Raw genomic sequence first — 27,691 nt, 5'->3', positions numbered from 1 at the left:
GGAAACTAAGGGATATTACTTCTATATTCCCAGTCAGCACAAGGTAGTTGTGGCAAAGACTAGGGTCTTTCTAGAAAGGGACTTTGTTTCTAGAAAGACTAGTGGGAGTACGTTTGATCTTGAAGAAGTTCAAGATGCAGACCATAGCGCTGAAGCCTCGATGGAAGTTGAACTGGAACCACAAAGTGTTGTGGATCATGTTGTTCCACAAAGAGTTGAGGAACAACAACCAGTTCAAGTAGATATACCTCTTCGCAGGTCTGATAGGGTACGTCGTCAGCTTGAGAGATACTCATTTCTCTTGTTTGACCATGATGACGTTGTGCTCATAGAGGATGAGCCTACCACCTATCAAGAAGCTGTGATGAGACCAGATTCCGAGAAATGGCTAGAGGCCATGAGATCTGAAATGGAATCCATGTACACCAACCAAGTATGGACTTTGGTTGATCCACCTAAAGGGGTAAAACCCATTGGGTGTAAGTGGGTCTTTAAGAGAAAGACTGACATGGATAGACTTATCTATAAGGGTCGCTTGGTAGCTAAAGGTTTCAAGCAGATTCATGGTATTGACTATGAGGAAACCTTTTCTCCAGTAGCGATGGTTAAGTCCATTCGGATCATGCTTGCTATTGCAGTATACCATGACTATGAGATATGGCAGATGGATGTCAAAACCGCGTTTCTGAATGGAAACCTACTCGAGGATGTGTACATGACATAACCTGAGGGTTTTATAGATCCACAGCATACTAGCAGAGTATGCAAGCTGCATAGGTCCATTTATGGACTAAAGCAAGCTTCTCGGAGCTGGAATCATCGATTCGATGATGTAATCAAAAAGTTTGGTTTCATCAAGAATGAAGATGAGCCTTGTGTCTACAAGAAGGTTGTAGGGGATATAGTTGTCTTCCTCATATTGTATGTGGATGACATACTACTCATTGGGAAGGACATCCCTTTGCTGCAGTCTGTCACGACTTGGCTAGGGACATGTTTCTCAATGAAGGACTTAGGTGAAGCATCTCACATTCTAGGTATACAAATCTATAGAGATAGATCTAAAAGATTGCTTGGCTTAAGTCAGAGTACATATATTGACAAGGTACTCCTTCGGTTTGCCATGCAGAACTCCAAGAAGGGATTTCTGCCGATGTCACATGGCGTGAGTCTTTCGAAGACTCAAGGTCCCTCTTCTAGAGAGGAGAGAGACCGCATGGATCAGATCCCTTATGCCTCAACCATAGGATCTATCATGTATGTCATGCTATGTACTCGTCCTGATGTCTCGTATGATTTGAGCATGACGAGCAGATACCAGTGAGATCCAGGTGAAAGTCACTGGATAGCAGTCAAGAATATTCTTAAGTACTTAAGAAGGACTAAAGAATATTTCTTGATATATGGAGGCAATGATGAGCTAGCTGTAAAGGGTTACAGTGATGCCAACTTTCAGACCGATCAAGATGATTATCGATCGCAGTCAGGGTTCATGTTTTGCATTAATGGTGGTGCTGTAAGATGGAAGAGTTCGAAGCAGGACACAGTAGCTGATTCTACGACAGAGGCCGAGTACATTGCTGCATCAGAGGCAACAAAGGAGGCAGTTTGGATCCGCAAGTTCATCACTGAACTTGGGGTGGTTCCCAGTATCACTTATCCTATTGAGCTATATTGTGACAATAATGGAGCTATAGCATAGGCGAAGGAACCTCGCTCACACCAGCGGACCAAACACATACTACGGCGCTTCCATCTCATTCGAGAGATTATCGAGAGAGGAGATGTGAAGATTTGCAGAGTACCTACAGAGGCTAACATCACAGATCCCTTGACCAAGGCTTTGGCATAGAGGAAGCATGATGGTCACACTAGGTTATTGGGGCTTAGAGCCTACACTGATTGGCACTAGTGTCAGTGGGAGATTGTTAGTTAGAGCCCTAGAGCCAATTATTTGATGATTGTATTATGGACTTGTTGTATCATATTCTTATATAAATAAAGGTATTTGTTTTTGGTTATTATACTTACTTGTATTGGTGCCAAATAAACTAAGTATAATAGCGCCCTTGAGTAGAAGGTTCTTACCTATATTAATCGGTTAGTTGAACCGATAGTGAGATGATATAGGGAACACTACTCTCAATCATTCCTAGTCGAGTATTAACATTCAGGGACAATGTTAATGCAATAAGACTAGCATGTAGGTCAACTCAATGACTTGATCTCACAAGTCATGGATATAGAAATATCAAGTTGACACATGGGTATGCATTGGAGAATGTATACTGAATGACCCGCCATGAGAAAGTATCATGGATCGTTATATGAGTGTCATATACTTTCTCATGTGGCTATTAGTATGACTACTAGTCCTTAGACCTGAAGTCACCATGGTTCCCTACATAAGGAGTTATGTACTTTGGTTTCGTCAAACGTCACCCGTAACTGGGTGGACTATAAAGGCGATTACTGGGTATGTAACAAATTATGCGGAGGGATGTGAGTGATGTAGATGGGATCTATCCCTCCTATATGACGGGAGTGACATCGATATTCTTGATAGAGTGATACCACGAAGTGCATGGCCATGCCCAAATGAGTCAATATGAGATATTGAGCTCATTTGATTTAGTGACTCTACTTGGAGTTCAAGATTTAGATTGGTCAGAGGATGACACGGTCTATGCCTCACATTGATCAATCTAGATGCCTAGGATAGAAGGACGTGTACACTTGTCATATATTGTGAGGAGTCACAATTAGTAGTTAGAAGGTGATGTTGGATCTCAACATTCTTGTAACTTGGGTAGTAATGATATGTTGCTAGATACCGCTCATTACTTATACTCCTAAATGGGTTTATGGGCATTGCCAACGTTACAAGGACCTATAGGGTCACACACTAAGGACAATTAGATGGAGATTAGGTTCATATGATGAACCAAGAGGATTAGATTCATGTGATGAATCAAATTAGATTAAGAGTAATCCTAATTGGGCTAATTGAGTTAGACTCAAGTTGATTCATGTGTTCAATGAGTCTAATTTAGATTATGACTCACTGAATCAATTTAATTAAATGAATTAGATTCATTATATTAAATTGGCTTGAATTAAATGGTTGGATTAGATCAACCATGAGAGAGATTAAGTCAAGTTTGACTTGACTTGAGAAGAAGAGGAAGAGTCAAGTTTGACTTGACTTTATGCCACATCATTTGTGATTTGGCATTAAGTGGCCAATGATGATGTGTCACATCATCATGTTTAGCACATGTGTGTGCCACCTCATGGAAGTTACAAATCTCTTTAATGGCCACATTAAATTAGAATGAGGGTTACACTTCCCATTGTGGCCGGCCACTTTTCATAGTGAATGAGATTGATTTTTTCATTCAAGTGAACTCAACTCATCTTCTTCCTCCTAGAGCTCTCTCTTCTTGCTCTCCCTCTTCTCCTTGGTCGAACCACCTAGGTGCTAGCACACCTATTGTTTGGTATTCTCCACCTAATTAGTTCGTGTGGATACGCATAGAGAGTTGTCTATTTTGACAACTTGAGATCCGACATCTCCTTAGACAAGCGGGACTCGCGAAGGGCACGCATCAAGGGTAAAAAGGTTTTCTCCTTGTAAATCTAGTTTAGAACTAAGTCTAAGAAACTCGTACTCGTAGTTTTCGAAATTTTTATTCTTCGCACGGATCCGGTGGCGGGGTTTCGGGATTTTCGCGACGCGAAAAAGCGATTTTCGTAGCCCGAAAAACCCAACAAAAGATTTGGAAGAAGGTATTCTACAACTCAAATCAAAGAGAAAAGAAAGAAAGCTTAGTTGTCATGCGTGTATGTATCTTCGAATGAACTCCAAGCTCTTGGGGAGGATAGAGTCTTGATAGCTCCTTAGAAATGACACTCTTTTGGGGCATTGTCATAAGGAAACTTCTTTTAGAGAATGGGAGAATCCCTTGATCCCTCGATGCCTCTAATATATGCCTCTCTTGATCTTTTTATGGCCTCCAAAGATATTAAAATTAACAAACATTACTAAAAAGTCAGGGGCATTTAACACATGTATCATTAAAATGAATTTGAAAAATCCTCACGTTGAAAAACACTGGCAGCCAATCTCCACAGTTGACCCATGTTGTAGGATGTCATGTTTCACTTGGGTACTAGCACCGAGGACTATAATATGGCCGCTCCTTCAAGTAGGCCCACTCAGATAATGGTACTTTGTGTCCATGTGTCATGGGTCGTAATATGATGATAAAAAATAAATACGTTCATTTTAGCATCTTCGTCAATCGTACCATATGCAAGGATGGTCTTAACCGCACTATTAGATCAAAACAGGAAATCGTCAACTCAGTGTACACTGTTCAGCGCTCAACTGAATTTTTTTACTTGAATGATGACAATCAACCTCATAGTAAAAATGGGCGTTTAAATATTTTGACCGTCAGGTGGCTTCCTGCTGTCCTTTCGCTGCGAACGAAATGAATTAAATAGCAACTCGCTTGCGTCGGCGAATTGCTGTGTTTGGCCAGTCGCGTTGGGTTGGACAAATCTACGACTACAAAACTCCAACGCCCAATCTTTACCCTAAGCGGCCTCGTTCGTGTCGCAGGCCGCTCGCCCACCTTCAGCGAATCGCTCACACCCGCGCCAGAAGAAAAGTGCAACAAGAAAGCCAAACCGACCAGACAAACCGCGTACACATACCACCCACGCCTCTCTCTCCGTGTCTCGCCGCTGGATTAAATGCCTAGCTGGTTCGCCAGACGACAGACTACCGCCTGAGCACAGAGGTCGCGAAGCCCCGGGTGCAGCTACCTAAACATGAGGATGGCCGACTTCTCCCACTCCGGTTGCTTCTTCGTCCTCTGCTTCCTCTTCTCAGGTCAGGTGCCGATTGAGCTTCTCCTTCTCTTTCAATCAGTTGCAATTCGTGAACGGACTGCATTAATCGATAGTGAATCTACTACAGCATCCTCTGTTTCATCTAACTTCTCCGTTGAAGAAAGGAAAAATAGAATGATATTGCTAACAAAGTTATTATAGCAGGACAAAATCTCCAAACACTTGGTGTCAGTGTTGGCATCAATTACGGACAAATAGCAAACGACCTCCCAACTCCCACCGCCGTCGCCAGGCTCATTCAAACAATCAACATCAGCAGAATCAAGCTCTACGACGCCAACCCCGACATCCTGACCGCTTTCCAACGCTCTGGCGTGGACTTCATCATCGCCATCGGCAACGAGAACGTGGTCAACATGATGGACTTCACCAAGGCCCAGGAATGGCTTAAGAAGAACGTCCAGCCCTACATCAATCAAACTCGGATCACCTGCATCACCGTCGGCAACGAGGTTCTCACCGGCAATGACACCGGATTGATGGCCAACCTTCTTCCGGCCATGCAATCCGTGTACCAAGCCCTGGTTGCCCTGGGACTCGATAGACTAGTGAACGTCTCCACGGCGCACTCTGTTGGCATCTTAGGCAATTCCTTTCCTCCTTCCTCTGGTTTTTTTCGCCAAGATCTCGCCGAGTACATTCAGCCGCTGCTCAACTTTCACGCCGAAATCAACTCACCCTTCCTCATCAACGCCTATCCCTTCTTCGCCTACAAGGAAAACCCACAGAGCGTTTCCTTGGAGTATGTTCTGTTCGAGACCAACCCAGGAGTCACCGATCCAAACACAAATTTGACCTACGACAACATGCTCTACGCGCAGATTGATTCTGTTTACGCTGCAGTCCGAGCTATGGGTCACACGGACATCGACGTCGCAATATCAGAAACAGGCTGGCCGTCGAAAGGCGACTCCGACGAGATCGGAGCAACCCTACAGAACGCAGCGACCTACAACAGGAATCTGATGAGCCGAATTGCAATGAATCAAGGGACTCCGATGAATCCCTCGGTGCCGATCAATGTGTATGTTTTTGCTCTATTCAATGAGAATTTGAAGCCGGGCCCAACGTCGGAGAGGAATTATGGGCTTTTCTACCCTGATGCCACCCCTGTTTATGATATCTCCTTACTCGGAGGACAACCGTTCTCCTCCCCTTCATCATTTTCAACAAATTTGACGGTAAGAACTTAACTGCTTAAATATTTCATACCATTCAATTTTGGTCCCATAAATACTTTCTACAAAGTACATACTAAGGATCAAATAATAAGCTTGATGCCACTAATCCTATGAGCATTGCAAGGATTCCCCCACCTTCATTCCCTAAATTCATGATCTATCATTTTACTTTTTGTGGGCCCCATGAATTTACGTGTCTAACATTGAGTTTTTCATTAAGATTTTTTCCTAAACATATCATTTTTCATTCCTTATTTATCTCCTGATTATCATTTCATGGGAGTCACCCTAGGAATAGTAAATAAAATTAACTGGATTATCAATTTATTTTACAAGGATTCCCACCATTTTAGGTGCAAAGGTTACGGGAATAAGTTCCCTTCCTTTATGTTTTTTAATTTTATATTTTTCTTTTACGACTGAAATGACGTAGAATTAATATGAAAACTACTCCATTTGAAAATTAGTTTATGCATTGCTGATCATATACTTCATTTTCTTGCAGGCGTGGAATGCGCTTGGCATTCTTATCCTCCTGATTGCGATCTTGATTTAAGTCCTTTTCTTCTTCAAAATTATACTTAGTAGTTGGCTTCATTCATCCATCCTTAATTAATTTGGACAAGTAGATGCTGACTAAATCAGGACTTTGTCCATGAAGGTTTGAAATCAATTCTTCTCTATTGTAGTTTTCTTTTCCTGTTCATACATGGATTTTTGACATAATAAAAAGAGAACTTTTCACAGACTCTGTAATAGTTAACAGGAGATTCCGGTTCATACGATCATATTCATTCATTAATAGGAAAAAAACGAAAATCAAAATTGAGGTTGGATGTTGAAATCTGAACCACAATTGACCTTTCGCCAGTGTATTCCAAAAAGGTTGCGAAGCTGCCAAACCTTGAGAATTCACTATTTGGTTTTGAGTGAAGCAAATATTCTTGTTGTTTGCAGGAAGTCAGAAGCTGTCCTTATCGTAGCTCACGATCTTAATCGTATGATGTATTAATTTGACTTTCCCTATCTTGTTCGCATGTAACCAACCAAAGATGCTTTTAAAACTACAAATTCTAAAATTATATCAAACAGTATTAAAGCATGCTTTACTTGATCAATTTGATCTTTTACACTATTCATTAGTCAGTATTAGGTTTTACTCTCTGGTGTGTTCGCCAATGTTTTCACATTTTTCACATTAGCTTCTGTTTGTGTTTCATGTGATACAGGTGCCAGATGTTCTATAGAAATGTTGCGTGTATGAAGAGTTGTAGCGTGTATTATTTCTTTTTCTGCAAAAAACAAAAAAAAAAAAAAGAAAAGAGAATCTGATTCATTGTACCAGAAATTATAAAAGCCATTGTGAATGAGGAATACGATATTTTTGAGACTCTGTACGTGGTTTGATTACATATAGATTATTAATTGTGTTAAATAATAAATCATTAAGATTCCGTGTTCTTCATGTTCAATGTATTTACCCACAAAAGAAATCCTGAAAATTGAACGCAATCAGAATGCACAGAATGCATTTCTAAAGGAAACAAGCATTAAAAGAGACGGCATGGATGGTACATAATTTTTCTTTCACACTACTGGATAAAAATATCACAACCGATCACTAGGTGTTAATCCATTGTTGTTTCAATTATTCCGGATCCATTAATACTATCCTTCCTCCGCGATCTCTAATTAAACAGATTAGATTAAGTAAATATTACTAATACTATTCTAATCAAATAAATTATTCTTTTCATTATATGAACTAAAATATTCTTTCAAATCAATTATCTTTTTATTATATTAACTAAAATGTTCTTTGATTTTTCTATATAATTTACACATTTCACTATAATTAATTCAGCCCATTCAATAATAACGTTTGTTAATGATTTATATATATGTATATATTGTCATCCCTAGATATTTTTCCATGGGCAATGCTTGATGACACTCATCTCTAAATGGATTACACAATGCCCAACATAGAGAGGTGTGTGAGTTTATATTGTGTCCCAGCATACCAGCTCTAAATTATTTTTGAGGCTTTTATGTATATATATATATATATATATATATATATATATATATATATATATATATATATATATATATATATATATATATATATATATGTTATGTTAGTATAATTTCAATAGAAACTAATATTTTAAAAATTAAAAAAAGTATTACTTTCTATTGAAATTATACTAACATAACATATATATATATATTATCAGTAATATTCTATAAGTTACCCATATATTAGAAAAATAAAATAAAATGTTTTTATAAAGTTTAGTGGCTCAAGTGTTATTTTTATTTCTGAATATATTATTTCTTTTAAAACTTTAATTTTGAAAATAAATCTAAACCTGTCATGTTTTAAAAACTCTTCAAGATTCGAATATCTTTTTTTAAAAATCATTACTAAGTAATTTTAATTTTTTATATCATTTAAAAATTAAAATTATCTTTGTATATTTTAAACTATTTGAAACTACTTTAAAGTGGAGAAATGACATGATTAACAATATAATTGTCATAATTAATTTTAAAAGATTCTTTAGGGAAAGTCCATCTCATTAGTTTAAACTCATCAAATTATTTGTTTCTTCTAATTACATATTTTTCATGAAATTTTAATTTTACATTAATTCATATGCATTATAGCAGATGTGAACCTCATTTTCCCTATATATAGTTAATAAAAAAAACAAGACTTTTAACTAATTTATGCAATAGCAATGTTTTATTTTGTAAAAATTTACTAACAATATTAACTATAAATAATATATCATACCAAATAACCATAGTTAATAAAAATTTAAAATTTCTAATCTCAGGTGTTGCTAAAGAAATTACTTCACCTTTTGTTTTAGGGTCATCACTAATTTCAATAAGTTGATATAAAACATCTTTTATTTGTGAAACTTGATATTTTATTGCTTTAACCCTTTTTAAAATAATTTTTCTAATATATTTGTGATAATGGTTTAAACGTGAAATTAGAAACATCATCTTACAAAAAAATTCATTTTTTTTATAGAAGAATAAAATAATGAGTGTATATGTTGTGTCACAAAAAAAAAATATTATAGCACTAGGATAAACATTTGTCACATCACAAAGTTGATGAGAAGATTTTCTCGAGTAAGACACAATCAGGTCATGCCATCTAGCACGGCCATATCTGGCCCTTTTCCTGCGCACCTAGTAGCCAACACGGTTAGGCCATGCCAGCCAGCATGGTTGTGACTAGTGGGTGGCGGCCAGATAAATTTGGAAAGAAACAAGATTTTGGTCGGTTATGTGGGCTATAAAAAGATCTAAGAGGCTCTTGTTTAGGGGAGGAGGTATTTCCCCATGATAGGAGACCCTAGAAGAGTCATTTCTAATGAGTCCACTGTGGAGCTTGGAGTTCTTCTAAAGATGATGATCGGTACCCAACTAAGCTTTCTCTTCTCTTTTCTCCCTGATTTAAGTTGTACAATGTCTTCTTCTTTGTCTTTTAGTTGTAACTCTATCTCCATTGAATAGTACTCATAATTCTAGGATGAAGGAGTAGCTCAATTGACTTGTTGATATTATCTTATATATTTATTTATCTTTCTTATTGCATGATGTATTTATCCATGATCTGGCTTTATTGTATATACATGATTATGACAGGATGCAGGGAAAGATCGAAAGGTAAACCAAACTCTCTGACTCATGATGTGTGTAGATTATACATACTTTTAGGTATTATTTATCACAGATTTATTTGTATTTCATGAGCATGATCTATGCTTATTGTTGGTACCCCAAGGTAGTTTTGATGTGATCAAACAAGTTAGGTTAGGTCCTGTTGTGTTTAACCCTATGTCTAAGTATGTAGGAACTTAGGAGCACAGGGCGTCGAGTAAAATACGCAGCTAGCAAGAAGGGCGACACGGGAGAGAGTTGACGGGCTCGGTACGTCTGAGGGACGAGATGCTGCGAAAAAGTACACCGGCAGACGAGAAGGGAGCGTACGGTGTTTCCGAGGGACGAGAAGCCAGAGAGGAAAATTGCTTGAGGAGTAAGAGACGTAGATGTGTAACGACCCAATTGTCCCTATTTCAAGTTCTAAAAGTCCATAAAAATACTTGGAAATACTTTTAAAATATTCTAGAGATTTTTATGAATTTTTAGAATATTTTTACGTAATTTTTGGAAGTCGTTTAGTATGTTTACAAAAAGAAAGAAGTTTTGACAAAAAATCGTTGAAGGTGAGACTTGAACCCAAAACCCCCGGTCGAACCCGACCGTAACTGAACCAGCCAGCCAACTAGTCTGCGGGAGTTTTGTTAAACAAATACGGAACAAAATATAGTTAAGCTGTAGTTGGAACCGGAAATAACTTAAGGGATAAGTTGATGTTTTCTTTACCCGTGACCTAAAAAAACTCCCGATTCCTCTCCTCTTCTCACGACGGCACGCGGCGGTGCTCTCGGGCGAAAGAAGCGACGGAACTAGGGATCGTCTCCGGCGCCGGCTAAGGTTTCCGAGAGGTTTTCTTCACCTCCTTGAGGTCGGCTCGTCGAGGGGAGCACGCGGGCGCAGAAGGATCGCCGGATTTGAAGCTTCATCCAAACCCTAGATCTCTTTCTCGGTTGTAAGCCCAAGCAAACCAAGGTGAGTTGCTACTCACCTGCAGTAGGAGTTGTTCCGCGATTTTTGCCTTCTTCTTTTCCTTGCCGAGCATGAACAGATTCTTTAATATTCCGGAACATGTTGTACAAGATGATTCTTAGGGCTTTAGTATCCTTCTTTGTTTTCGGAATAAGCTATACAGAATCTGCTAGTAGTTTCGAGTTCTATTTGCTCCTTTATGTTCTGTTGTAGTATGTTTAAAGAGGCTTTGCTTGTTCTAGGAGATCCTTGGATCTGTTAGTTTGTTAGTGGGCAAGAACAACCCTTGCTGTTCAGTTTTGAACCTAAGTGTAGCACTTAGAATTATGATACTGCTGTGAGAGAAATCTTTACTTAAAAGCCTTCGGATTAGATTCAAGACAACTCTAGGCATTCATTTGGCTTGCTGTTTTAGTTCTTTGAGTTATGTTTTGTGCTTGAATTTCCTTGCCATTGAAGAGCCTGATTAGTTACATCTTCAAGCATGTCTCCTTATGTTCCTTATTAATGAACAGATTCAGTTCTTGGCATTTCAAGAGCATGAACAGCCTTAAGTTCCAGCATGCAAACATTAGCATTTTTGTTACGTTTGTGTCATTTAGCAAGATCAAATTAGTTTTCTTTTTGCTCTATTTTGTAGCATGATTAGTAAGATTAGATTAGCTTTCTTTGCTCTTATCACAGCATGTTTTAAAAGTTTTCTATGCCGTTTAGATTTTTCCCTTGCTGTTAGTAAAGCATGAGCAATTATCCATTTGTTAATAATTAAGCATGATCGGTTTATCATTTTGCTAATATTCGAGCATGAGCAGATTTCTTTTCCTTTGCTAATAGATGTGCATGAGCAGATTTGTTGAGTATAGTATGCAAACTTTTAATAAGCAGATTTTTATAAGTATAGCATGCAGATTTTTATAAGTATAGTATGCAGATTTTTAATAAGCAGATTTTCATAAGCATTGCTTGCAGATTTTGATAAGTATTGCATGCAGAACTTCAATTTTAGGACAGATTTTTATTAAGCTTAATATGCGGAATTTTATTAGTATAGTAGGCAGTTTTTTTTGGTTTAAGCATTTCAAAGATAGAATTTGCTTAAACATTTCAGTTTCTCTTTAAAGAAGTATTCTGTTAGAAGTATTAACAAGTATAAGAAAGATAAAGAAAAGAAAGAAAAAGGCCAAGGCCTTAAGTAGATCCTAAAGTCAAGACTTTAGGGATTTTTTTGGCACACAAGGTGCTTATTAAAATGCCAAGGCATTTAAAGAAGAAGTAATTAAGATAATAAGTATTTTACTTTTAAAGGGCATGTACCGGACACAAGGTCCAAGGGATGGGCTCCAAGATGCCCCTAGGCATAAGGCCTAGAAGTTCCTTAGTAGTTTCGGGATTAGCTACCTCGACTCTTATTAAGGATGCGCGCAAAAAGTTGGTACAATGCCGGGCCCAAAAGAAGTTTATTATTATTTTGAAGTATTAAAGTATAAGTTTTGAAACAAATGAAACAAGCTTCAAATATGTTTAGAATTAGAAAGTTTAGTTTCTTGTTATTTGAAGCATGCAGTAATAGTTTTATTTGTTTCTTGCTATTAGATTATTCAGCATGTTTAGTTTTATTTGCTTTCAGCATGCTGTTATAGTTTTATTCTTATGAGCATGTTTAGCTTTACATGTTTAGTAGTTTTACATGTTTAGTAGTTTTACATGTTCAGTAGTTTTACATGTTTAGTATCTTTACATGTTTAGTAGTTTTACATGTTTAGTATGCTTCTTTTATTAGTTTATGAGCATGATAAACTATACATGTTTAGTATTTCAGTTAGCGTGATTTCCTTTGCTATATATGAGCATGAGTAGTTTTATATGTTAGCATTCAGATTTAGCATGTTCTTATTTATATACATGCATATCCAGTTTTTGTGAGTAGATAGCGCTCACTAAGCTTTATGCTTATAGACTGCATTTCCTCCTACTGCAGATAAAGGGAAAGAAAAGATACAGTGAAGGAAGACGCCAAGGAGATGCAAGAGGAGTGTGTGATGTGTGGACTATGGAGGTCCTTGGGACTTAGCTAAAGAACTCATTTAGTTTAAGAAATTGTTTAGTTTAATTTTTTATTAAGTTGATAAGAAAATTATGTAGTAAGAAGTATGTTTTCGGTTTTTCATTATCTACATGATTTGAATTATTAAACTGCGTGGTTGTGGTTAGTTTTCATTTCTTATTAAACTGCGTGGTTGATTGAGATATATTTCCAGCCGCCTGTGGCTGAGTATATTATGCTTGTATTATGGAAAATGGTCACCGGTACAGGGGAGACTCTTCCGAAATTTTTCGGTAGGGTTTTCCTAGAGATTTTTAATAAACCGGTTAAGTAGAGTTAGTAGATAAGTAACAGTCACCCTTAGAGAGTAGTAAGAAGGGTGGTCGTTACAAGATGTCCATGGGAGAAAAAGCTGTGGAAGAGTATGCTGAAGGACGAGAAGGAAGCTCGCGGCGATTCCGAGAGATGAGAAGCCGGATCGGAAGCTTGCTCGAGGAGAAGGCCGAAAGTTGGATTCGCGTGAGCCATATTCTAGATGGCAGAAATCACCCAAGCGAGTGTAGCCAGAGCGGAAGACCCAGACCGATGCGAGCAGAATCGGAGTAGGAGACCGGGGGCACCCGGACCAATCCGAGGCGCTCGGACCAGTCCGGGGCGCCCGAAACCTAATTCTTAGCCAAATTCGACGTAGCATGTACCATTGCATCGGGGATAAAATATTATCCCATTCTAGGCACCTTGAGTAGGGCTATATAAACATCCCTGCTCCCAGAAGCTAAGTAGAACAAGAAATATCCAAGCAACACTTGTAAACACTTTCTTTTCTGTTTAGCTTCGTCTTTCTGTGCTTTCATTACTGTAAAGAGGTTTTTTCGCCTGAAGGAGAAAATAGTACGACTTCGTCTACCTTAGATTAACCACTTCCCTGATTGTAACCAATTAAACCTACGTGTCTCTATCTTTTAGTCTTTTTAGTATTTCTTATATGCAAGTGTTCTTTTAATCAAATTATTTATCGGAGAAAGGTTATGATTGTTTAATTTGTGCAGGGGCTATTCACCCCCCCCCCCCTCTAGTTAGCCGCCAAGGGTTGTGACAAGTGGTATTAGAGCAAGGACATCTAAGAAGGACTAATCGCCGACTGAAGTAATGAGATGGACGGAGCTAATATCTACCCACCAATGTTAAAGGGGAGCTCGCATTTTGGAAGTGACAAATGGAGGTATTTCTTAAAATAGATTTTAATATTTTATTAATAATGAAATATGGTTATGAAGTACTAAAGAACGCAAATGGAGAAGAAATAGAAAACACTTTTGGACCAAAATGCAGTGCGACGACTTTACGTCAAATGGTAAGGCTAAATATCATCTAATAAGTGTACTACCCTCGATAGAATCAACAACTACCAAAGTGCGAAAGAACTTTGGGAAAAGTTCTTGAAGCTCTACGAAGAACCAATTGAAGCCGAATCCAACTCCTCAATGGACACCGAGTCGTTGTCAGAAGAATTTGAGACCGAGAAAATTATCGGGACAACCCTTATAGCCGAATTCCTTCCTGAGAACACAGAAAGCTCATCCCAAATGAGCATCGATGAAAGGGGAGAGTCTTCGGAAGAAAGCAGCTCTATAGGGGGAGCATCAAAAGTAGACAAGGTAAGTTAGGTACGGTCTCTATCTCCTAACCAAATGTGTAAACTTATAAAAATATTGTCAAAAGATTCTTGCAAATTAGAAATTGAAAATAAAAAATTATTAACAGAGAATAATGAGTTAAAAGGAACTCTAGTAACATCTTGTCGATTAGAGGATTTCGACAAACTAAAAATAGAAAATAAAATGTTAAAGGAATAAATGCAAACTTTAAAAGTTTCTACATGTTCAAAATTCTCTGTTTCAAATTTTATCAATTATAATGGACTAAATTGAAAATTTAAATATCACAATGGATAAATTAGAAAATTGTCAAGAAAGCATGCACCTAAAAATTTCTTGTTAATCTAGTTGGAAGGAACCTATATTAGGTTCCAAAATCATTCTTGGATTAAAATTTAATTGGACTTAGGACTTTCAGAGAGTAGATTAAATGCTTAATTTTCTTAAGAGGCTTTGTCTAGAAAGTGATTGTTGCTCTAATAACCAAGAAGGCCTAGTGTCTCGCCACGACCTGGAAGCAAATTAATGAAATAAAATATTTAATTGGCTAATTGATAAAGTATTTAATTGTAACTAATGCTTTAAATAGTTATTCAAACATTTTTTCTTAGAATTGCAAAACTTAAAGTTTCTAAAATTATTTACATTGTAAATTTTTTTAAGTGATATTAAAATTATTTTCAATTTTTTTTCAAAGTTTTCAAAAACTTGATAAGTTTTTCAAAATTGTTGGAAAATCATAATTTTTTTTAACTATTTTTTTTTATTTTTGAAAAGTTACCCTTAGATTTTTTTTGGTACCTCATTTTTTATGTGATCAAAGGGGGAGAAGGGAAAATTAAGTCTAAGGGGAGGTAGCTTAAATTTTTCAATTTTTGCACTTTATTGCAAAATTTATTATTTTGACTTTATGTTAGTTTAGCCTAACTTAACTTGGGTTGCTCACATCAAAAAGAGGGAGATTGTTGGTACCCCAAGGTAGTTTTGATGTGATCAAACAAGTTAAGTTAGGTCCTGTTGTGTTTAACCCTATGTCTAAGTATGCAGGAACTTAGGAGCACTGGACGTCGAGCAAAATACGCAGCTAGCGAGAAGGACGACACGGGAGAGAGGCGACGGGCTCGGTACGTCTGAGGGATGAGGTGCAGTAGAAGAGTACACCTCCGAGGGACGAGAAGCCAGAGTGGAAGATTGCTCGAGGAGCAAAAGACGCAGCTGTCCGAGGAACGAAAAGTTGTGGAAGAGTACGCTGGAGGATGAGAAGGAAGCACGCGGTGATTCCGAGGGACAAGAAGCCGGAGCAGAAGCTTGCTCGAGGAGAAGGCCAAAAGTTGAGTTCGGGTGAGCCCTATTCCGAATGGCAGAAATCACCCAAGCGAGCGGAGCCGGAGCGGAAGACCCGGACCGATGCGAGCGGAACTGAAGCAGGGGACCGGGACCAAAAATCAACAAAAGTTGTTTTTTGGTGCTCGGGGCACCCGGACCAGGTCAAGGCGCCCGGAACCCAATTCTTTCCCTTTCTATTTTAGCTTTGTCATGTTGTGCATTCATTGCTGTAAAGAGGCTTCTCTGCCTAAAGGAGATTTTTTTAGTGTGCTTTAACTTCCTTGGATTAACAACCTCCCCGATTGTAACTGTTAGAATGTAAACTAAATGCCTAGCTTTTTGTATGAACAGTTATTGAATGAACATTTATTTTGTAATAAGAATCACATTGGTCAAATGTCTGCATTTATGTTAAATATAGTTATCAATTTAATTTATATTGTAGATAACATGGTGTGTGGTGTCACACAGAAGATCATGTTATCAGTTTCTTATAAATTATAAATAATAGCTCACAACCAAGATAATTGGGACAAACCATTGGAATGGTTGTAGTGTAATTTGATATTGATTTATCTTGATTATAAAATTACACTAGTACACTATGTGTGTATTGAGTATGACCATTTGAGGTTGTTCCTTTTATACTGACTGCATTAAAGAACATAACCTCTGTTATTATGGATGTGCACACTCTTAATCCCGACATAATAACAAGCACATATACTTAGTATTTATTTCTTTAATTTATCAATGGGTGAAATTTATTTGTTAAATCAATAGGCTTGATAAGTTGGGAAATAATATTATTTATATGGTGTGTTGTTGATTATAGAAGGAAACTGCGTCCTAGTTATCTAGGTTAATGATGCTCCCTTGAGGAGTTCATAAGGATTGTCATGTAAACCCTGCAGGTGGACTTAGTTCGGCATGACAATAAAGTTGAGTGGTACTACTTTTAGAACTAGATGTTAATTAAGTGAGTGTCAGTAACTCATTTAATTAATGGACATTTGATATCTTAAATACAGGGAGATTAACGCATTCATGATAAGAAGGAGTTCATAATATAATTTGAGATTGGTGCGGTAGTTCAATAATAACTCTTTAGTGGTATAAGTTATTATTGATGAATTTGAGTTGGATGTTCAAGGGGAACACGGGAAGCTCAAGCTCATCAAGACACCAAAGTCAATTCCTCCTCTAGGTCCCTATTGTAGCCTCTTATATAAAGCCTTATATCCACCCAAAGCCCAGCTTCTTAGCCTAAGCTAGGGCCGGCCAAGCCTTGCTTAGTGTCTAAGCAAGGGGTCAGCCAAGCCAAGCTTGGAGCCCAAGCTAGGGCCAGCTAAGCCTTGCTTGGTGCCCAAGCAAGGGGTCGGCCACACATAAATTAGAAAAGGAAGTTTTATTTTTTTTTAAATCTTTCCTTTATAGAGATCCATAAAGAGGATTTAAAAGAATGATTTTAATTATAAAACTTTCCTTTTTTAGATCGGTCACAAACGGAAATAAAAGGAGTTTTTATCTTGTTAAAATCTTTCTTTTTATAGAGATCCATAAAAGGGATTTAAAAGAGAGATTTTAATTATTGAAATCTTTCCTTTTATAGACATCCATAAAAGGATATAAAAGAGAGATTTTAATTTTATAAAATATTCCTTTTATAGCTATCCACAAAAGGAATTTTAAAAAAGAGATTTTAATTTTTGTTTAAAATCTTTCCTTGTTTGATGAAAAGGGTGTGGCCGGCCATGATAGAGGATTAAAAGGAAGTTTTAATTTTGTTTTAAAACTTTTCTTTTTTGCATTTACCAAGGATTATAAAAGAAGAGGAGGTGGTGCCTTATGGTTTAACACATCTTCTATTTCCTCTTCCTTTCCTTGGTGGCCAACCCTTCATCTTCTTCTTTTCTTCTTCTTCTTTGTGGCCAGTGGCATCAAGCTTAGAGTTCCATTGGTGGCTGGATACTTAGAGGTAAAGAAGAATAGAAAGGAGGTTCTCTAGTTGTGATATCCCTTTGGTGGCCGAAAGATTGGAAGGAAGAAGAAGGTTTGGGTGGATTTCATCTTGGTAGATCGTCGCCCACACGACGTCCAAAAGGAGGAGAGAAATATAATAGAAGATCAAGAGGTTATTAAATCTTCAAAGAAAGGTATAACTAATTATTAGTTTCCGCTTCATAATTAGTTCATATTCTTTGAATGAATCCTGAAATATCAAAACAAGAGGCTAGCGATTTTGTGTTTCAGTTTTGTGTTTCGATTTAGTATTTAGATCTTGTGCTTCTATTGAGATCTTTATAGTTAAACCAAGGGTTACTGTAAGAAGTTTAAATATCCAATTTCTTTGAAAGGCGTTGTCTAAGAAGTGGTGGATGATCCCATACCCAAGAAGGCCGAGTGCCTCGCCATGTTTAACCTAGAAGTCAATCCTTGAAATAGATATTTAATCAACTTTTGTAACATGGGATGAACTTGGATTAATAATGTTAAGTATTGTTTGCAATCCAAGTTTTAACTACTGAAGAACACATGAGTTGAACCTGAAGTAAAAATGTTAAGTTCTGTTTCCAATTCAAGTTTAACTCATGAGGAACACATAGGTTATTAGGAAAGTTCTGTTCTTGTACAAATTTTTGTTTAGGGGAAGCAGAATGGAATTCCGAGTAGCATCCAACAATTGGAATCAGAGCAAGGTTTTTTGCCTCTGTGTGTTTGGTTTTCAGTTTAATTATGCATAAGTCATACATAATTTAGGCAAGATAATAGTAGGATGTGCAAATAAACTAACTCTGTAGTTGCAGACATCCTAGATCCAACTATTATATCCCTATTGTCTTTTGTGTGTGATTGGACCCTCGGACATGTCAAGGGTATTTTATGTGTGTGCATGATTGTATTTATTAAATATAGCAGGAGCTGTATTAGTTTTAGGATTTTACATTTTATTCAACATAAATTATATGTACATTCCCTTTTGGAATATAGGATCAATAAATGTAAAATTTTATTTTTGTCATGGATCGTATCCTTGCGAGGTGTGATTTTATTTGAGGACCAGAGGCGCAGTGGAAAAGGAAGCAAGATAGATGCGACGACATTACCCGTTGGCAGCGGCTAGGGTTAGCGGCATACGGAGAACAACTATATATGAAGCCATAATAGTTGGAAAATTATTTTTCATATTTATTCCCTTTTATGCTGTCTATATATGAAACGTCCTGAAACCAAATTTTTTTTTTTTTTTTACCATCCACAACGTACAATCTAGCATACCCTTACAGCATGACACCAATCCCAAAAGAATATTATTCCACCAAAAGTAAAAGTCGTCATTCCTCACAAAGTATAGCAAAGAAACTCGTTACTATGGACATCACCAAGGCAAAACTCTTTCCGTGGAGAACATAAACTCAACACTCCTAATAACCGGACAATGTCATGCGTCCATCTCGCCTCCTCGCCTACTCCGTCTGTAGACCCTCGACGGTGCCCGGAGACGCATCCCCACCTGAAATGTAGGCATCATGAGTCTACAACCCAGCCAGTATTATCTCATGTAATAAAGCATAGCATCCATAAGATAGTAGAGATAAGAGACTAAACAATGGAGACATATCTAAGTTATTGCATATCAATGAAGGAATATATGGTAAATAAAGTTTCTACACAGCTAAATAAGATGAATATGTCACATATCCGGTAACCACATTTAGAGCCCAGTCAACAGTCCCATGAACCTAGAGGTACCTCTTAGAGAACATGCATCCAGTCATTTAGCCGAAGCTAACATAAATTTCCAATATTAGTCAAGTTTGGATGGGCCCTCCCCGGAGCTCATCTCGGGTCACCCACCCCGTACTGCTACCACATATGCACATATTCAACCAACTAGCTACATAAAACTTATATACTCATAGTTTATCACAATTCTAATTTAATCTGTCAAGTTCCAATAGCCATATCATATTTCCATATCTATCTGCATTCAATCTTATCATAACCTAAATAGATCTATAAGCAAGTTCAAAATTTCATATGCAACTAAATAACTGATCATTAGCCTCTAATTTACAACACAAACCGCCTACTGTGATTAAGGGAGAATCTGTGCATGATTTAGTATTTAAAACTTGTAATACAACTATAAGCTTTCAAGATAAAACTCAATTCACTTAGCTGTAATGACCCAGAAATAACCAACTCAATTCACACTAATAGATGTAACTAACAGGTTCACCATTTAGTTCTATAATTCTCTACCTACATCTGTCCATCCAAAGAAAATACAGCAGCAATAAATCCCTAACAGAACCATCCGACTGAAAGAATTAACATATAAATTCTCTACCTACTGAATCCCAAAACCATACAAAGAATGAAAGTCCGCCCAAATTCCCAGAAATCCGTGTGCCATGCCAACCAACAGAATTAACATATTAAGTAGAACTCCACCAAAATTTCAAAGAAACCTCTCACGAAAACCACGAATCACAAAACCACATTCAAAACCAAGACATCCTTTGAGACCTAAATCTATCAGCAACGAAGAAACCACCTGCAAATCCAGAGATCCTTAAAAGAAAAACCAAAGTACAGCTCGCTAATCACAAACATCACAAGCCGACATTTAATCACACAGTCCTCCTAATAAAACTCACAGCGGCAACAATTTGAGAGGAGAAATCGAAGTTCAAGTGCACCTACAGCCAACCAAACTCACAAGTTCTGAATAGAATAATCCCCTAGCAGCCCCGCACCATCAATAACAGTCTGCTCCGACGAAAGGAGTCCAGAAACCATACAATTCAAACAAGAGTTAATTGGAACCTCAAATGGGATTGAAGGAACTCACAATCCTCTGTTAAATCCGAAGAAAACATCGCCGGAAAACTATGTAGAATTCCATTTACCCAAACGATAACCAAAGCTCCATCCGGCACACATACAAAACCAGCATCTCGCACAGGCATTTCAGCGAACAACCATCACACCAAAAATCGCAACCTCAACATCACGAAAGAAACCGATTCGCCACCAAAAAATCCCGCACGACGGACACCAGTAAAAGCACAGAAAACACCCCAAAAGAATCGAACATTATCAACGCAGACTTCATCGATCTTAAATCCGAAATATAAGCAAACCAATTGACCCAAATCAAAACCCAATAGAAACGGAGCCTTAACAGAAACGATCACACGCCGATAACCTCTCCCTATCGAGTTTCCACCTCTTGTTACCTCACAGATCTTATGCTATCACCGTAAGATATACTTGCCTGCTTTTGCGCTTCCCCGTCCTCCCCGAGACTTTCACTGCGCGTCCTCGTTTCCCCTTGTCCGATCTGCTCCTCCCAGTGGCGATCGGCTTCCAAATCCGGCGTCGCCCTCATCTTCCACAGCCGAAACAGCAGCTCCGCCGAAGTTGACGGCGCGTGAGGAGGCGGTGATTGGACTGTAGGGTACCGGGTGATGCTAAAATTAGGACTCTTTATACCTAGGGTTATTAAGTTGGCAATAGCTTAGGTTATTAACTTAAGTGGGAGTGACTAATATACCCTCATTTGTTTCCCTAATGAGTGTCAATTTAGGTAGGTATCACCATTTAATTCCATATTTGTTTCCCCCAATTGATGTTAACGTAGATAAGTTGAGTTATTTAACCCCTATTAAATTTCCTCTTAATCCTATCATTTTGATCCTTCCAACCCTATTGTATCAATTCATCTTCTATCCTCGCCTCCATCCCCTTTTTTTTTTATGGAAATTTAGTAATTTAAGCCTCTCGTGTATGCTCATGAACCTTATTCTGCTACTTATTTAATAACCTCCCCAACTGGACTTAGGGAGCCTTACAATTCTCCCCTCCTTATAAAAATTTCGTCCCCGAAATTGACTTACCAAATAAATCCGGATAGCGGTCGCGCATATCACGTTCCGTTTCCCAGGTGGCCTCCTCCATCTGCTGATTTCCCCATAAAATCTTCACCATTTTGATCTTCTTATTCCTCAATTTCCGTACTTGACGCTCAAGAATCTGTTTCGGGCGTTCTTCGTAGGTCAGATCTGGGGTCCACTGCATGGACTCATGTCCGATCACATGAGAGGGGTTAGATACGTACCGTCTGAGCATAGATACATGGAACACATTGTGTACCCCGGACAGATTTGGTGGTAGGGCCACCCTATAAGCCCGTGTTCCAATCCTGTCCAGAATCTCAAATGGCCCAATATACCTTGGACTGAGCTTCCCTTTCTTTCTGAACCTCAGTACCCCTTTCATTGGTGAGACTTTAAGAAATACATGATCTCCAACTGAAAATTCCAAATCTCTTCGTCGCTGATCAGCATAATTCTTTTGTCGACTTTGCGCTGCTTGCATCCTATTCTGAATTTTCTCCACTAGCTCCACTGTTTGGGTCACTATGTCTGGGCCCAGAACTGCCCTCTCACCGACCTCATCCCAATATAACGGCGTTCTGCACCTCCTTCCATACAATGCCTCATATGGAGCCATACCTATGGTTGCCTGATAACTGTTATTATAAGTGAATTCTATCAGGGGAAGCTTTGACTCCCAATTCCCCTTGAAATCCATCATACATACTCGTAGAAGGTCCTCCAAAATCTGAATCACCCGTTCAGACTGACCGTCCGTCTGGGGATGGAAGGCGGTACTAAACGTCAGCTTGGTACCCATTCCCCTATGTAGACTTTCCCAGAATCCCGAGGTAAATTTTGGATCCCTGTCTGACACAATTTGAACTGGGATCCCATGTAGCCGCACTACTTCTTTTATGTATAACTCTGCATACTGTGTCATCGTGAAGGTGGTTTTTACCGGTAGGAAATGTGCTGACTTGGTCAAACGGTCCACAATGACCCATACAACGTTTGATCCTTTAGGAGTGGTTGGTAGACCCACCACGAAATCCATGGCAACTTCTTCCCACTTCCAGACAGGGATCGGAAGTGGCTACAGCAATCCTGCTGGTCTCTGATGCTCAGTCTTTACTTGTTGACAGGTGAGACATTCGTGCACCACCTTGACTATGTCCTTCTTCATACCCGGCCACCAATACAATAACTTCATATCCCTGTACATTTTTGTGCTCCCAGGATGTGTGGAATATGGGGTGTTATGCGCTTCATTCATGAGATCCTCTCGAAGTGTACCCGTCTTAGGCACCCAGATGCGATCCTTGTATCGCACAACTCCCCCCACAGTAGAGTAAATAGCGTGCCCTTCCTCTTCATCTTTCCGCTTCCATTCTGTTAACTGTTGATCCACCAGCTGTCCTTCCCGAATCTGATCTAGTAAATTTGACTTCACGATCAATGTTGACAATTTAATCTGCTCCCTTGGCGCTACTACCTCCAAATTCAATCATTGAAATTCCGATATCAACTGTTGTTGGCTAGTAATTAGTTGCGACAACGTAGCAGATTTGCGACTCAAAGCATCAGCTACCACGTTAGCTTTACCCGGATGATAGTTGATGTTACAGTCGTAATCTTTCACTAATTCCAACCACCGTCTCTGTCTCATATTTAATTCCTTCTGTGTGAAGAAATATTTCAAACTTTTGTGATCTGTGTAGATCTCACATCGTTCCCCGTAAAGGTAGTGCCTCCAGATCTTTAGAGCAAATATAACTGCCGCTAGCTCCAAATCATGGGTGGGATAGTTCTGCTCGTGTACCTTCAACTGACGTGAGGCATACGCAATGACTTTCCCGTTCTGCATTAGCACAGCTCCTAGTCCAGTTTTGGAGGCGTCCGTGTACACCACAAACCGTCCAGAACCATCCGGGATCGTAAGCACTGGTGACGTCGTCAATTTTCCTTTCAACTCCTCAAAGCTTTTCTTGCACCGATCTGTCCATTCATATCTTACCCCCTTCTTAGTCAGCGAGGTCAGCGGCAAGGCAATCTGAGAAAAATTCTGGATGAACCTTCGATAGTACCCTGCCAACCTCAAGAAACTCCGTATCTCAGAAGCATTCTTTGGCGTATCCCAATTCCGAATCACCTCCACTTTGGCCGGATCCACTTCTATCCCATTCCCTGAGACAATGTGCCCTAGAAATGGAATCTGATTCAGCCAAAAGTCACACTTGCTAAATTTGGCATACAACCGATGTTCTTTCAACATCTGTAGCACCGTGGTTAAATGCAGACGATGTTCTTGACAATTCCGAGAGTAAATTAATATATCATCAATGAAGACAATAACAAACTGGTCCAAGTAGGAGTGAAACACCCGATTCATCAAGTCCATAAATGCCGCTGGGGCATTTGTGAGTCCGAATGGCATAACCAGGAACTCGTAATGCCCGTATCGGGTTCGGAATGCTGTCTTGTGCACATCTTCCTCCTTCACCTTCATCTGATGATATCCTGATCACAAATCAATTTTTGAAAACACTGTTGCTCCTTGTAACTGGTCGAACAAGTCATCGATCCTGGGCAATGGGTACTTGTTCTTTACTGTCACTCGATTCAGCTCCCGGTAATCGATGCACAGTCGCATGGTCCCATATTTCTTGCGTACAAATAACACCGGAGCCCCCCATGGTGACACGCTTGGTCGTATAAAACCCTTGTCCAGCAATTCCTGCAACTGCCCCTTCAACTCCTTCATTTCGGTAGGCGCCGGCCGGTAGGGTGCTTTTGACACCGGCGTAGTCCCCGGTACCAGTTGTATTCCGAATTCCACCTCCCGCGTCGGGGGTAGACCTGTAACATCTTCTGGAAACACCTCTGAGAAATCTCGGGCTATTTCCACTTCCTCCAAACTTGGTCGTTGTGTCCCTGACTTAACCGAGATGTGAACTAAGAGCCCCTCACATCCCTTGCTTAGCATTCGTCGAGCTTTACACATGGAGATCATGTGGGGTATAGCTATCTGTGAAGCTGCTTGAAAAATAAGGAGTTTTTCATTTGGTAGCTTCAACCTAACCGTTCGCTGTTTACAATCGATGACTGCATCGTGCTGAACCAGCCAATCCATGCCAAGGATCACATCAAACTCTGTTATTTCCAATACAATGAGCCTCGCGCCCACCATATGATCTTGCATCATCATCTGACAGTTCTTTACCATTCTGTTGCTATGCAATTCCTCCCCTGACGGTAATGAGACACTATATTCCGCATCCATTTGTTCAGGTTTAATGCCCAGTTTTGTAAGATAAGCCTCAGATATAAAGGAATGTGTAGCTCCGGAATCTATTAATACACAGGCTGGAATATTGGCGATATAAATCATACCTGTGATAATAGCTGTGTCCAGATCCACCTGCTCTTGAGTCATCGCAAATACTCTCCCCTTGGTTGGCTCCTTGAGCAATGGACACTCTCTTGCGAAATGTCCTGACTTCTTACACATATAACAAGCATCAGTACCCGTCAAACGCTGCCCAGCGTGAATCTTCTCGCACTTAGAACAGCGAACCTTGTTTTCAGCCCTGACAACAGTGCCTTCAGCTGCCTGTGTCTTTTGAATTTGCTGCCGCGACTGTGCCTGCTTAAACGACTGTTTTCCTGGATTCTGACCCGGAACTGACCTCTTCTTTCTCGGCTCTTGCTGATCCCGCCCCTGATAACTCAATCTCTTGTTCTGGGCTTCCTTGATCATGTCATTTCTATCTCTTTCGGACATCAGAGCTTGGTCAACAGCCTCTCTGAATGTGGTGACCCGACTCAGCCTGACGTCATGACGGATAGCTGGCCTCAACCCTTCGGTGAAGTGCTTCAATTCTTCGACTGGTTGGCTGGTAATCATAGGTACAAAATAGCATCCTCTCTCGAACCTCTTGACATACTCTGCCACCGTCATTTCTCCCTGTCGAAGCTCCAAGAATTCCCGTGCCAGTCGAGTCTGGTTGTTAACTGTGAAATACTTCCCATAGAATACCTCCTTAAAATTGACCCAAGTCAAAATAGTCAGATCTACAATCAGTCGCGCACCCTCCCACCATACCCGAGCATCATCCCGAAGCATGAATATCGCGCACCTGACCTTATCTGCATCTGTGAGCTGCATGAAATCAAATATCGTTTCCAGAGACCGAATCCATCCCTCTACAGTGATTGGGTCTGTGGTGCCTTTGAACTCCGTCGGTCCAAGCTCCCAAAACTGCTTGTAAACCGGTTGCGTACTAGGTGTAGAACGTCGGGGGGTGCTCCCCTGCTCCCTAGCCTGCAATATTTGGTTGAATCTGTTCCCCATGAATGCGGTTCTGCTCATGTAGAAGTGCAGTAAGTCCTTCTAGAAACTGGTTGTTCTGCCAGCCCAACTCTCCGTTATTGTTGTTCCTTCTACCAGCCATATCCTGTACAATTTCCAATTTAATCTCATTCATATCCCATAATTACATATCAGTATAACAATCATAGTATGACTAAGTTATCGCATTAAATACAAAATTATAATAATGTAAACCTTACAAACTATTGGCTGAAGTAGTCGAGTTCCTGACGAGATGGCTAGCACATGATGTCCCTTAGGAGTGTGTCGCTCTGATACCAACTGAAACGTCCTGAAACCATTTTTTTTTTTTTTACCATCCACAACGCACAATCTAGCATACCCTTACAGCATGACACCAATCCCAAAAGAATATTATTCCACCAAAAGTAAAAGTCGTCATTCCTCACAAAGTATAGCAAAGAAACTCGTTACTATGGACATCACCAAGGCAAAACTCTTTCCGTGGAGAACTTAAACTCAACACTCCTAATAACCGGATAATGTCATGCGTCCATCTCGCCTCCTCGCCTACTCCGCCTGTAGACCCTCGACGGTGCCCGGAGACGCATCCCCACCTGAAATGTAGGCATCATGAGTCTACAACCCAGCCAGTATTATCTCATGTAATAAAGCATAGCATCCATAAGATAGTAGAGATAAGAGACTAAACAATGGAGACATATCTAAGTTATTGCATATCAATGAAGGAATATATGGTAAATAAAGTTTCTACACAGCTAAATAAGATGAATATGTCACATATCCGGTAACCACATTTAGAGCCCAGTCAACAGTCCCATGAACCTAGAGGTACCTCTTAGAGAACATGCATCCAGTCATTTAGCCGAAGCTAACATAAATTTCCAATATCAGTCAAGTTTGGATGGGCCCTCCCCGGAGCTCATCCCGGGTCACCCACCCCGTACTGCTACCACATATGCACATATTCAACCAACTAGCTACATAAAACTTATATACTCATAGTTTATCACAATTCTAATTTAATCTGTCAAGTTCCAATAGCCATATCATATTTCCATATCTATCTTCATTCAATCTTATCATAAACTAAATAGATCTATAAGCAAGTTCAAAATTTCATATGCAACTAAATAACTGATCATTAGCCTCTAATTTACAACACAAACCGCCTACTGTGATTAAGGGAGAATCTGTGCATGATTTAGTATTTAAAACTTGTAATACAACTATAAGCTTTCAAGATAAAACTCAATTCACTTAGCTGTAATGACCCAGAAATAACCAACTCAATTCACACTAATAGATGTAACTAACAGGTTCACCATTTAGTTCTATAATTCTCTACCTACATCTGTCCATCCAAAGAAAATACAGCAGCAATAAATCCCTAACAGAACCATCCGACTGAAAGAATTAACATATAAATTCTCTACCTACTGAATCCCAAAACCATACAAAGAATGAAAGTCCGCCCAAATTCCCAGAAATCCGTGTGCCATGCCAACCAACAGAATTAACATATTAAGTAGAACTCCACCAAAATTTCAAAGAAACCTCTCACGAAAACCACGAATCACAAAACCACATTCAAAACCAAGACATCCTTTGAGACCTAAATCTATCAGCAACGAAGAAACCACCTGCAAATCCAGAGATCCTTAAAA

General features: G+C 39.1%; 1 protein-coding gene across 2 annotated transcripts; it reads left to right on the top strand.

Annotated features, from left to right (window-relative positions):
* The first annotated feature begins 4,614 nt into the window (after window positions 1-4,614).
* Window positions 4,615-7,511, top strand: LOC122052370 (glucan endo-1,3-beta-glucosidase 14-like). Of its 2 annotated transcripts, XR_006131980.1 has the most exons (4): window positions 4,615-4,900; window positions 5,065-6,101; window positions 6,607-6,762; window positions 7,331-7,511. XR_006131980.1 is itself a non-coding variant. In XM_042613855.1 (3 exons), the coding sequence occupies exons 1-3, from the start codon at window positions 4,840-4,842 to the stop codon at window positions 6,655-6,657; spliced, it is 1,149 nt and encodes a 382-aa protein (XP_042469789.1). In that variant the 5' UTR covers window positions 4,615-4,839; the 3' UTR covers window positions 6,658-7,423. The 2 variants fall into 2 exon arrangements, 1 of the variants encoding a protein (XP_042469789.1); XM_042613855.1 differs by having other exon boundaries at window positions 6,607-7,423.
* The last annotated feature ends 20,180 nt before the right edge of the window (window positions 7,512-27,691 follow it).

This window comes from Zingiber officinale, chromosome 3A (genome assembly GCF_018446385.1).
Source record: "Zingiber officinale cultivar Zhangliang chromosome 3A, Zo_v1.1, whole genome shotgun sequence".
Lineage (NCBI taxonomy): Eukaryota > Viridiplantae > Streptophyta > Magnoliopsida > Zingiberales > Zingiberaceae > Zingiber > Zingiber officinale.
The sequence above is the reverse complement of the archived record's forward strand: the minus strand, read 5'-3'. Positions and strand labels throughout refer to the sequence as shown.

What these genes read in the sequence shown, in the direction of transcription:
- LOC122052370 (XM_042613855.1), top strand. Translation starts at nt 4,840, where the DNA reads ATGAGGATGGCCGACTTCTCCCACTCCGGTTGCTTCTTCGTCCTCTGC. An exon ending in CCTCTGCTTCCTCTTCTCAG is followed by an intron (nt 4,901 to 5,064) that starts GTCAGGTGCCGA and finishes TTATTATAGCAG; the next exon opens with GACAAAATCTCCAAACACTT. An exon ending in CATTTTCAACAAATTTGACG is followed by an intron (nt 6,102 to 6,606) that starts GTAAGAACTTAA and finishes ATTTTCTTGCAG; the next exon opens with GCGTGGAATGCGCTTGGCAT.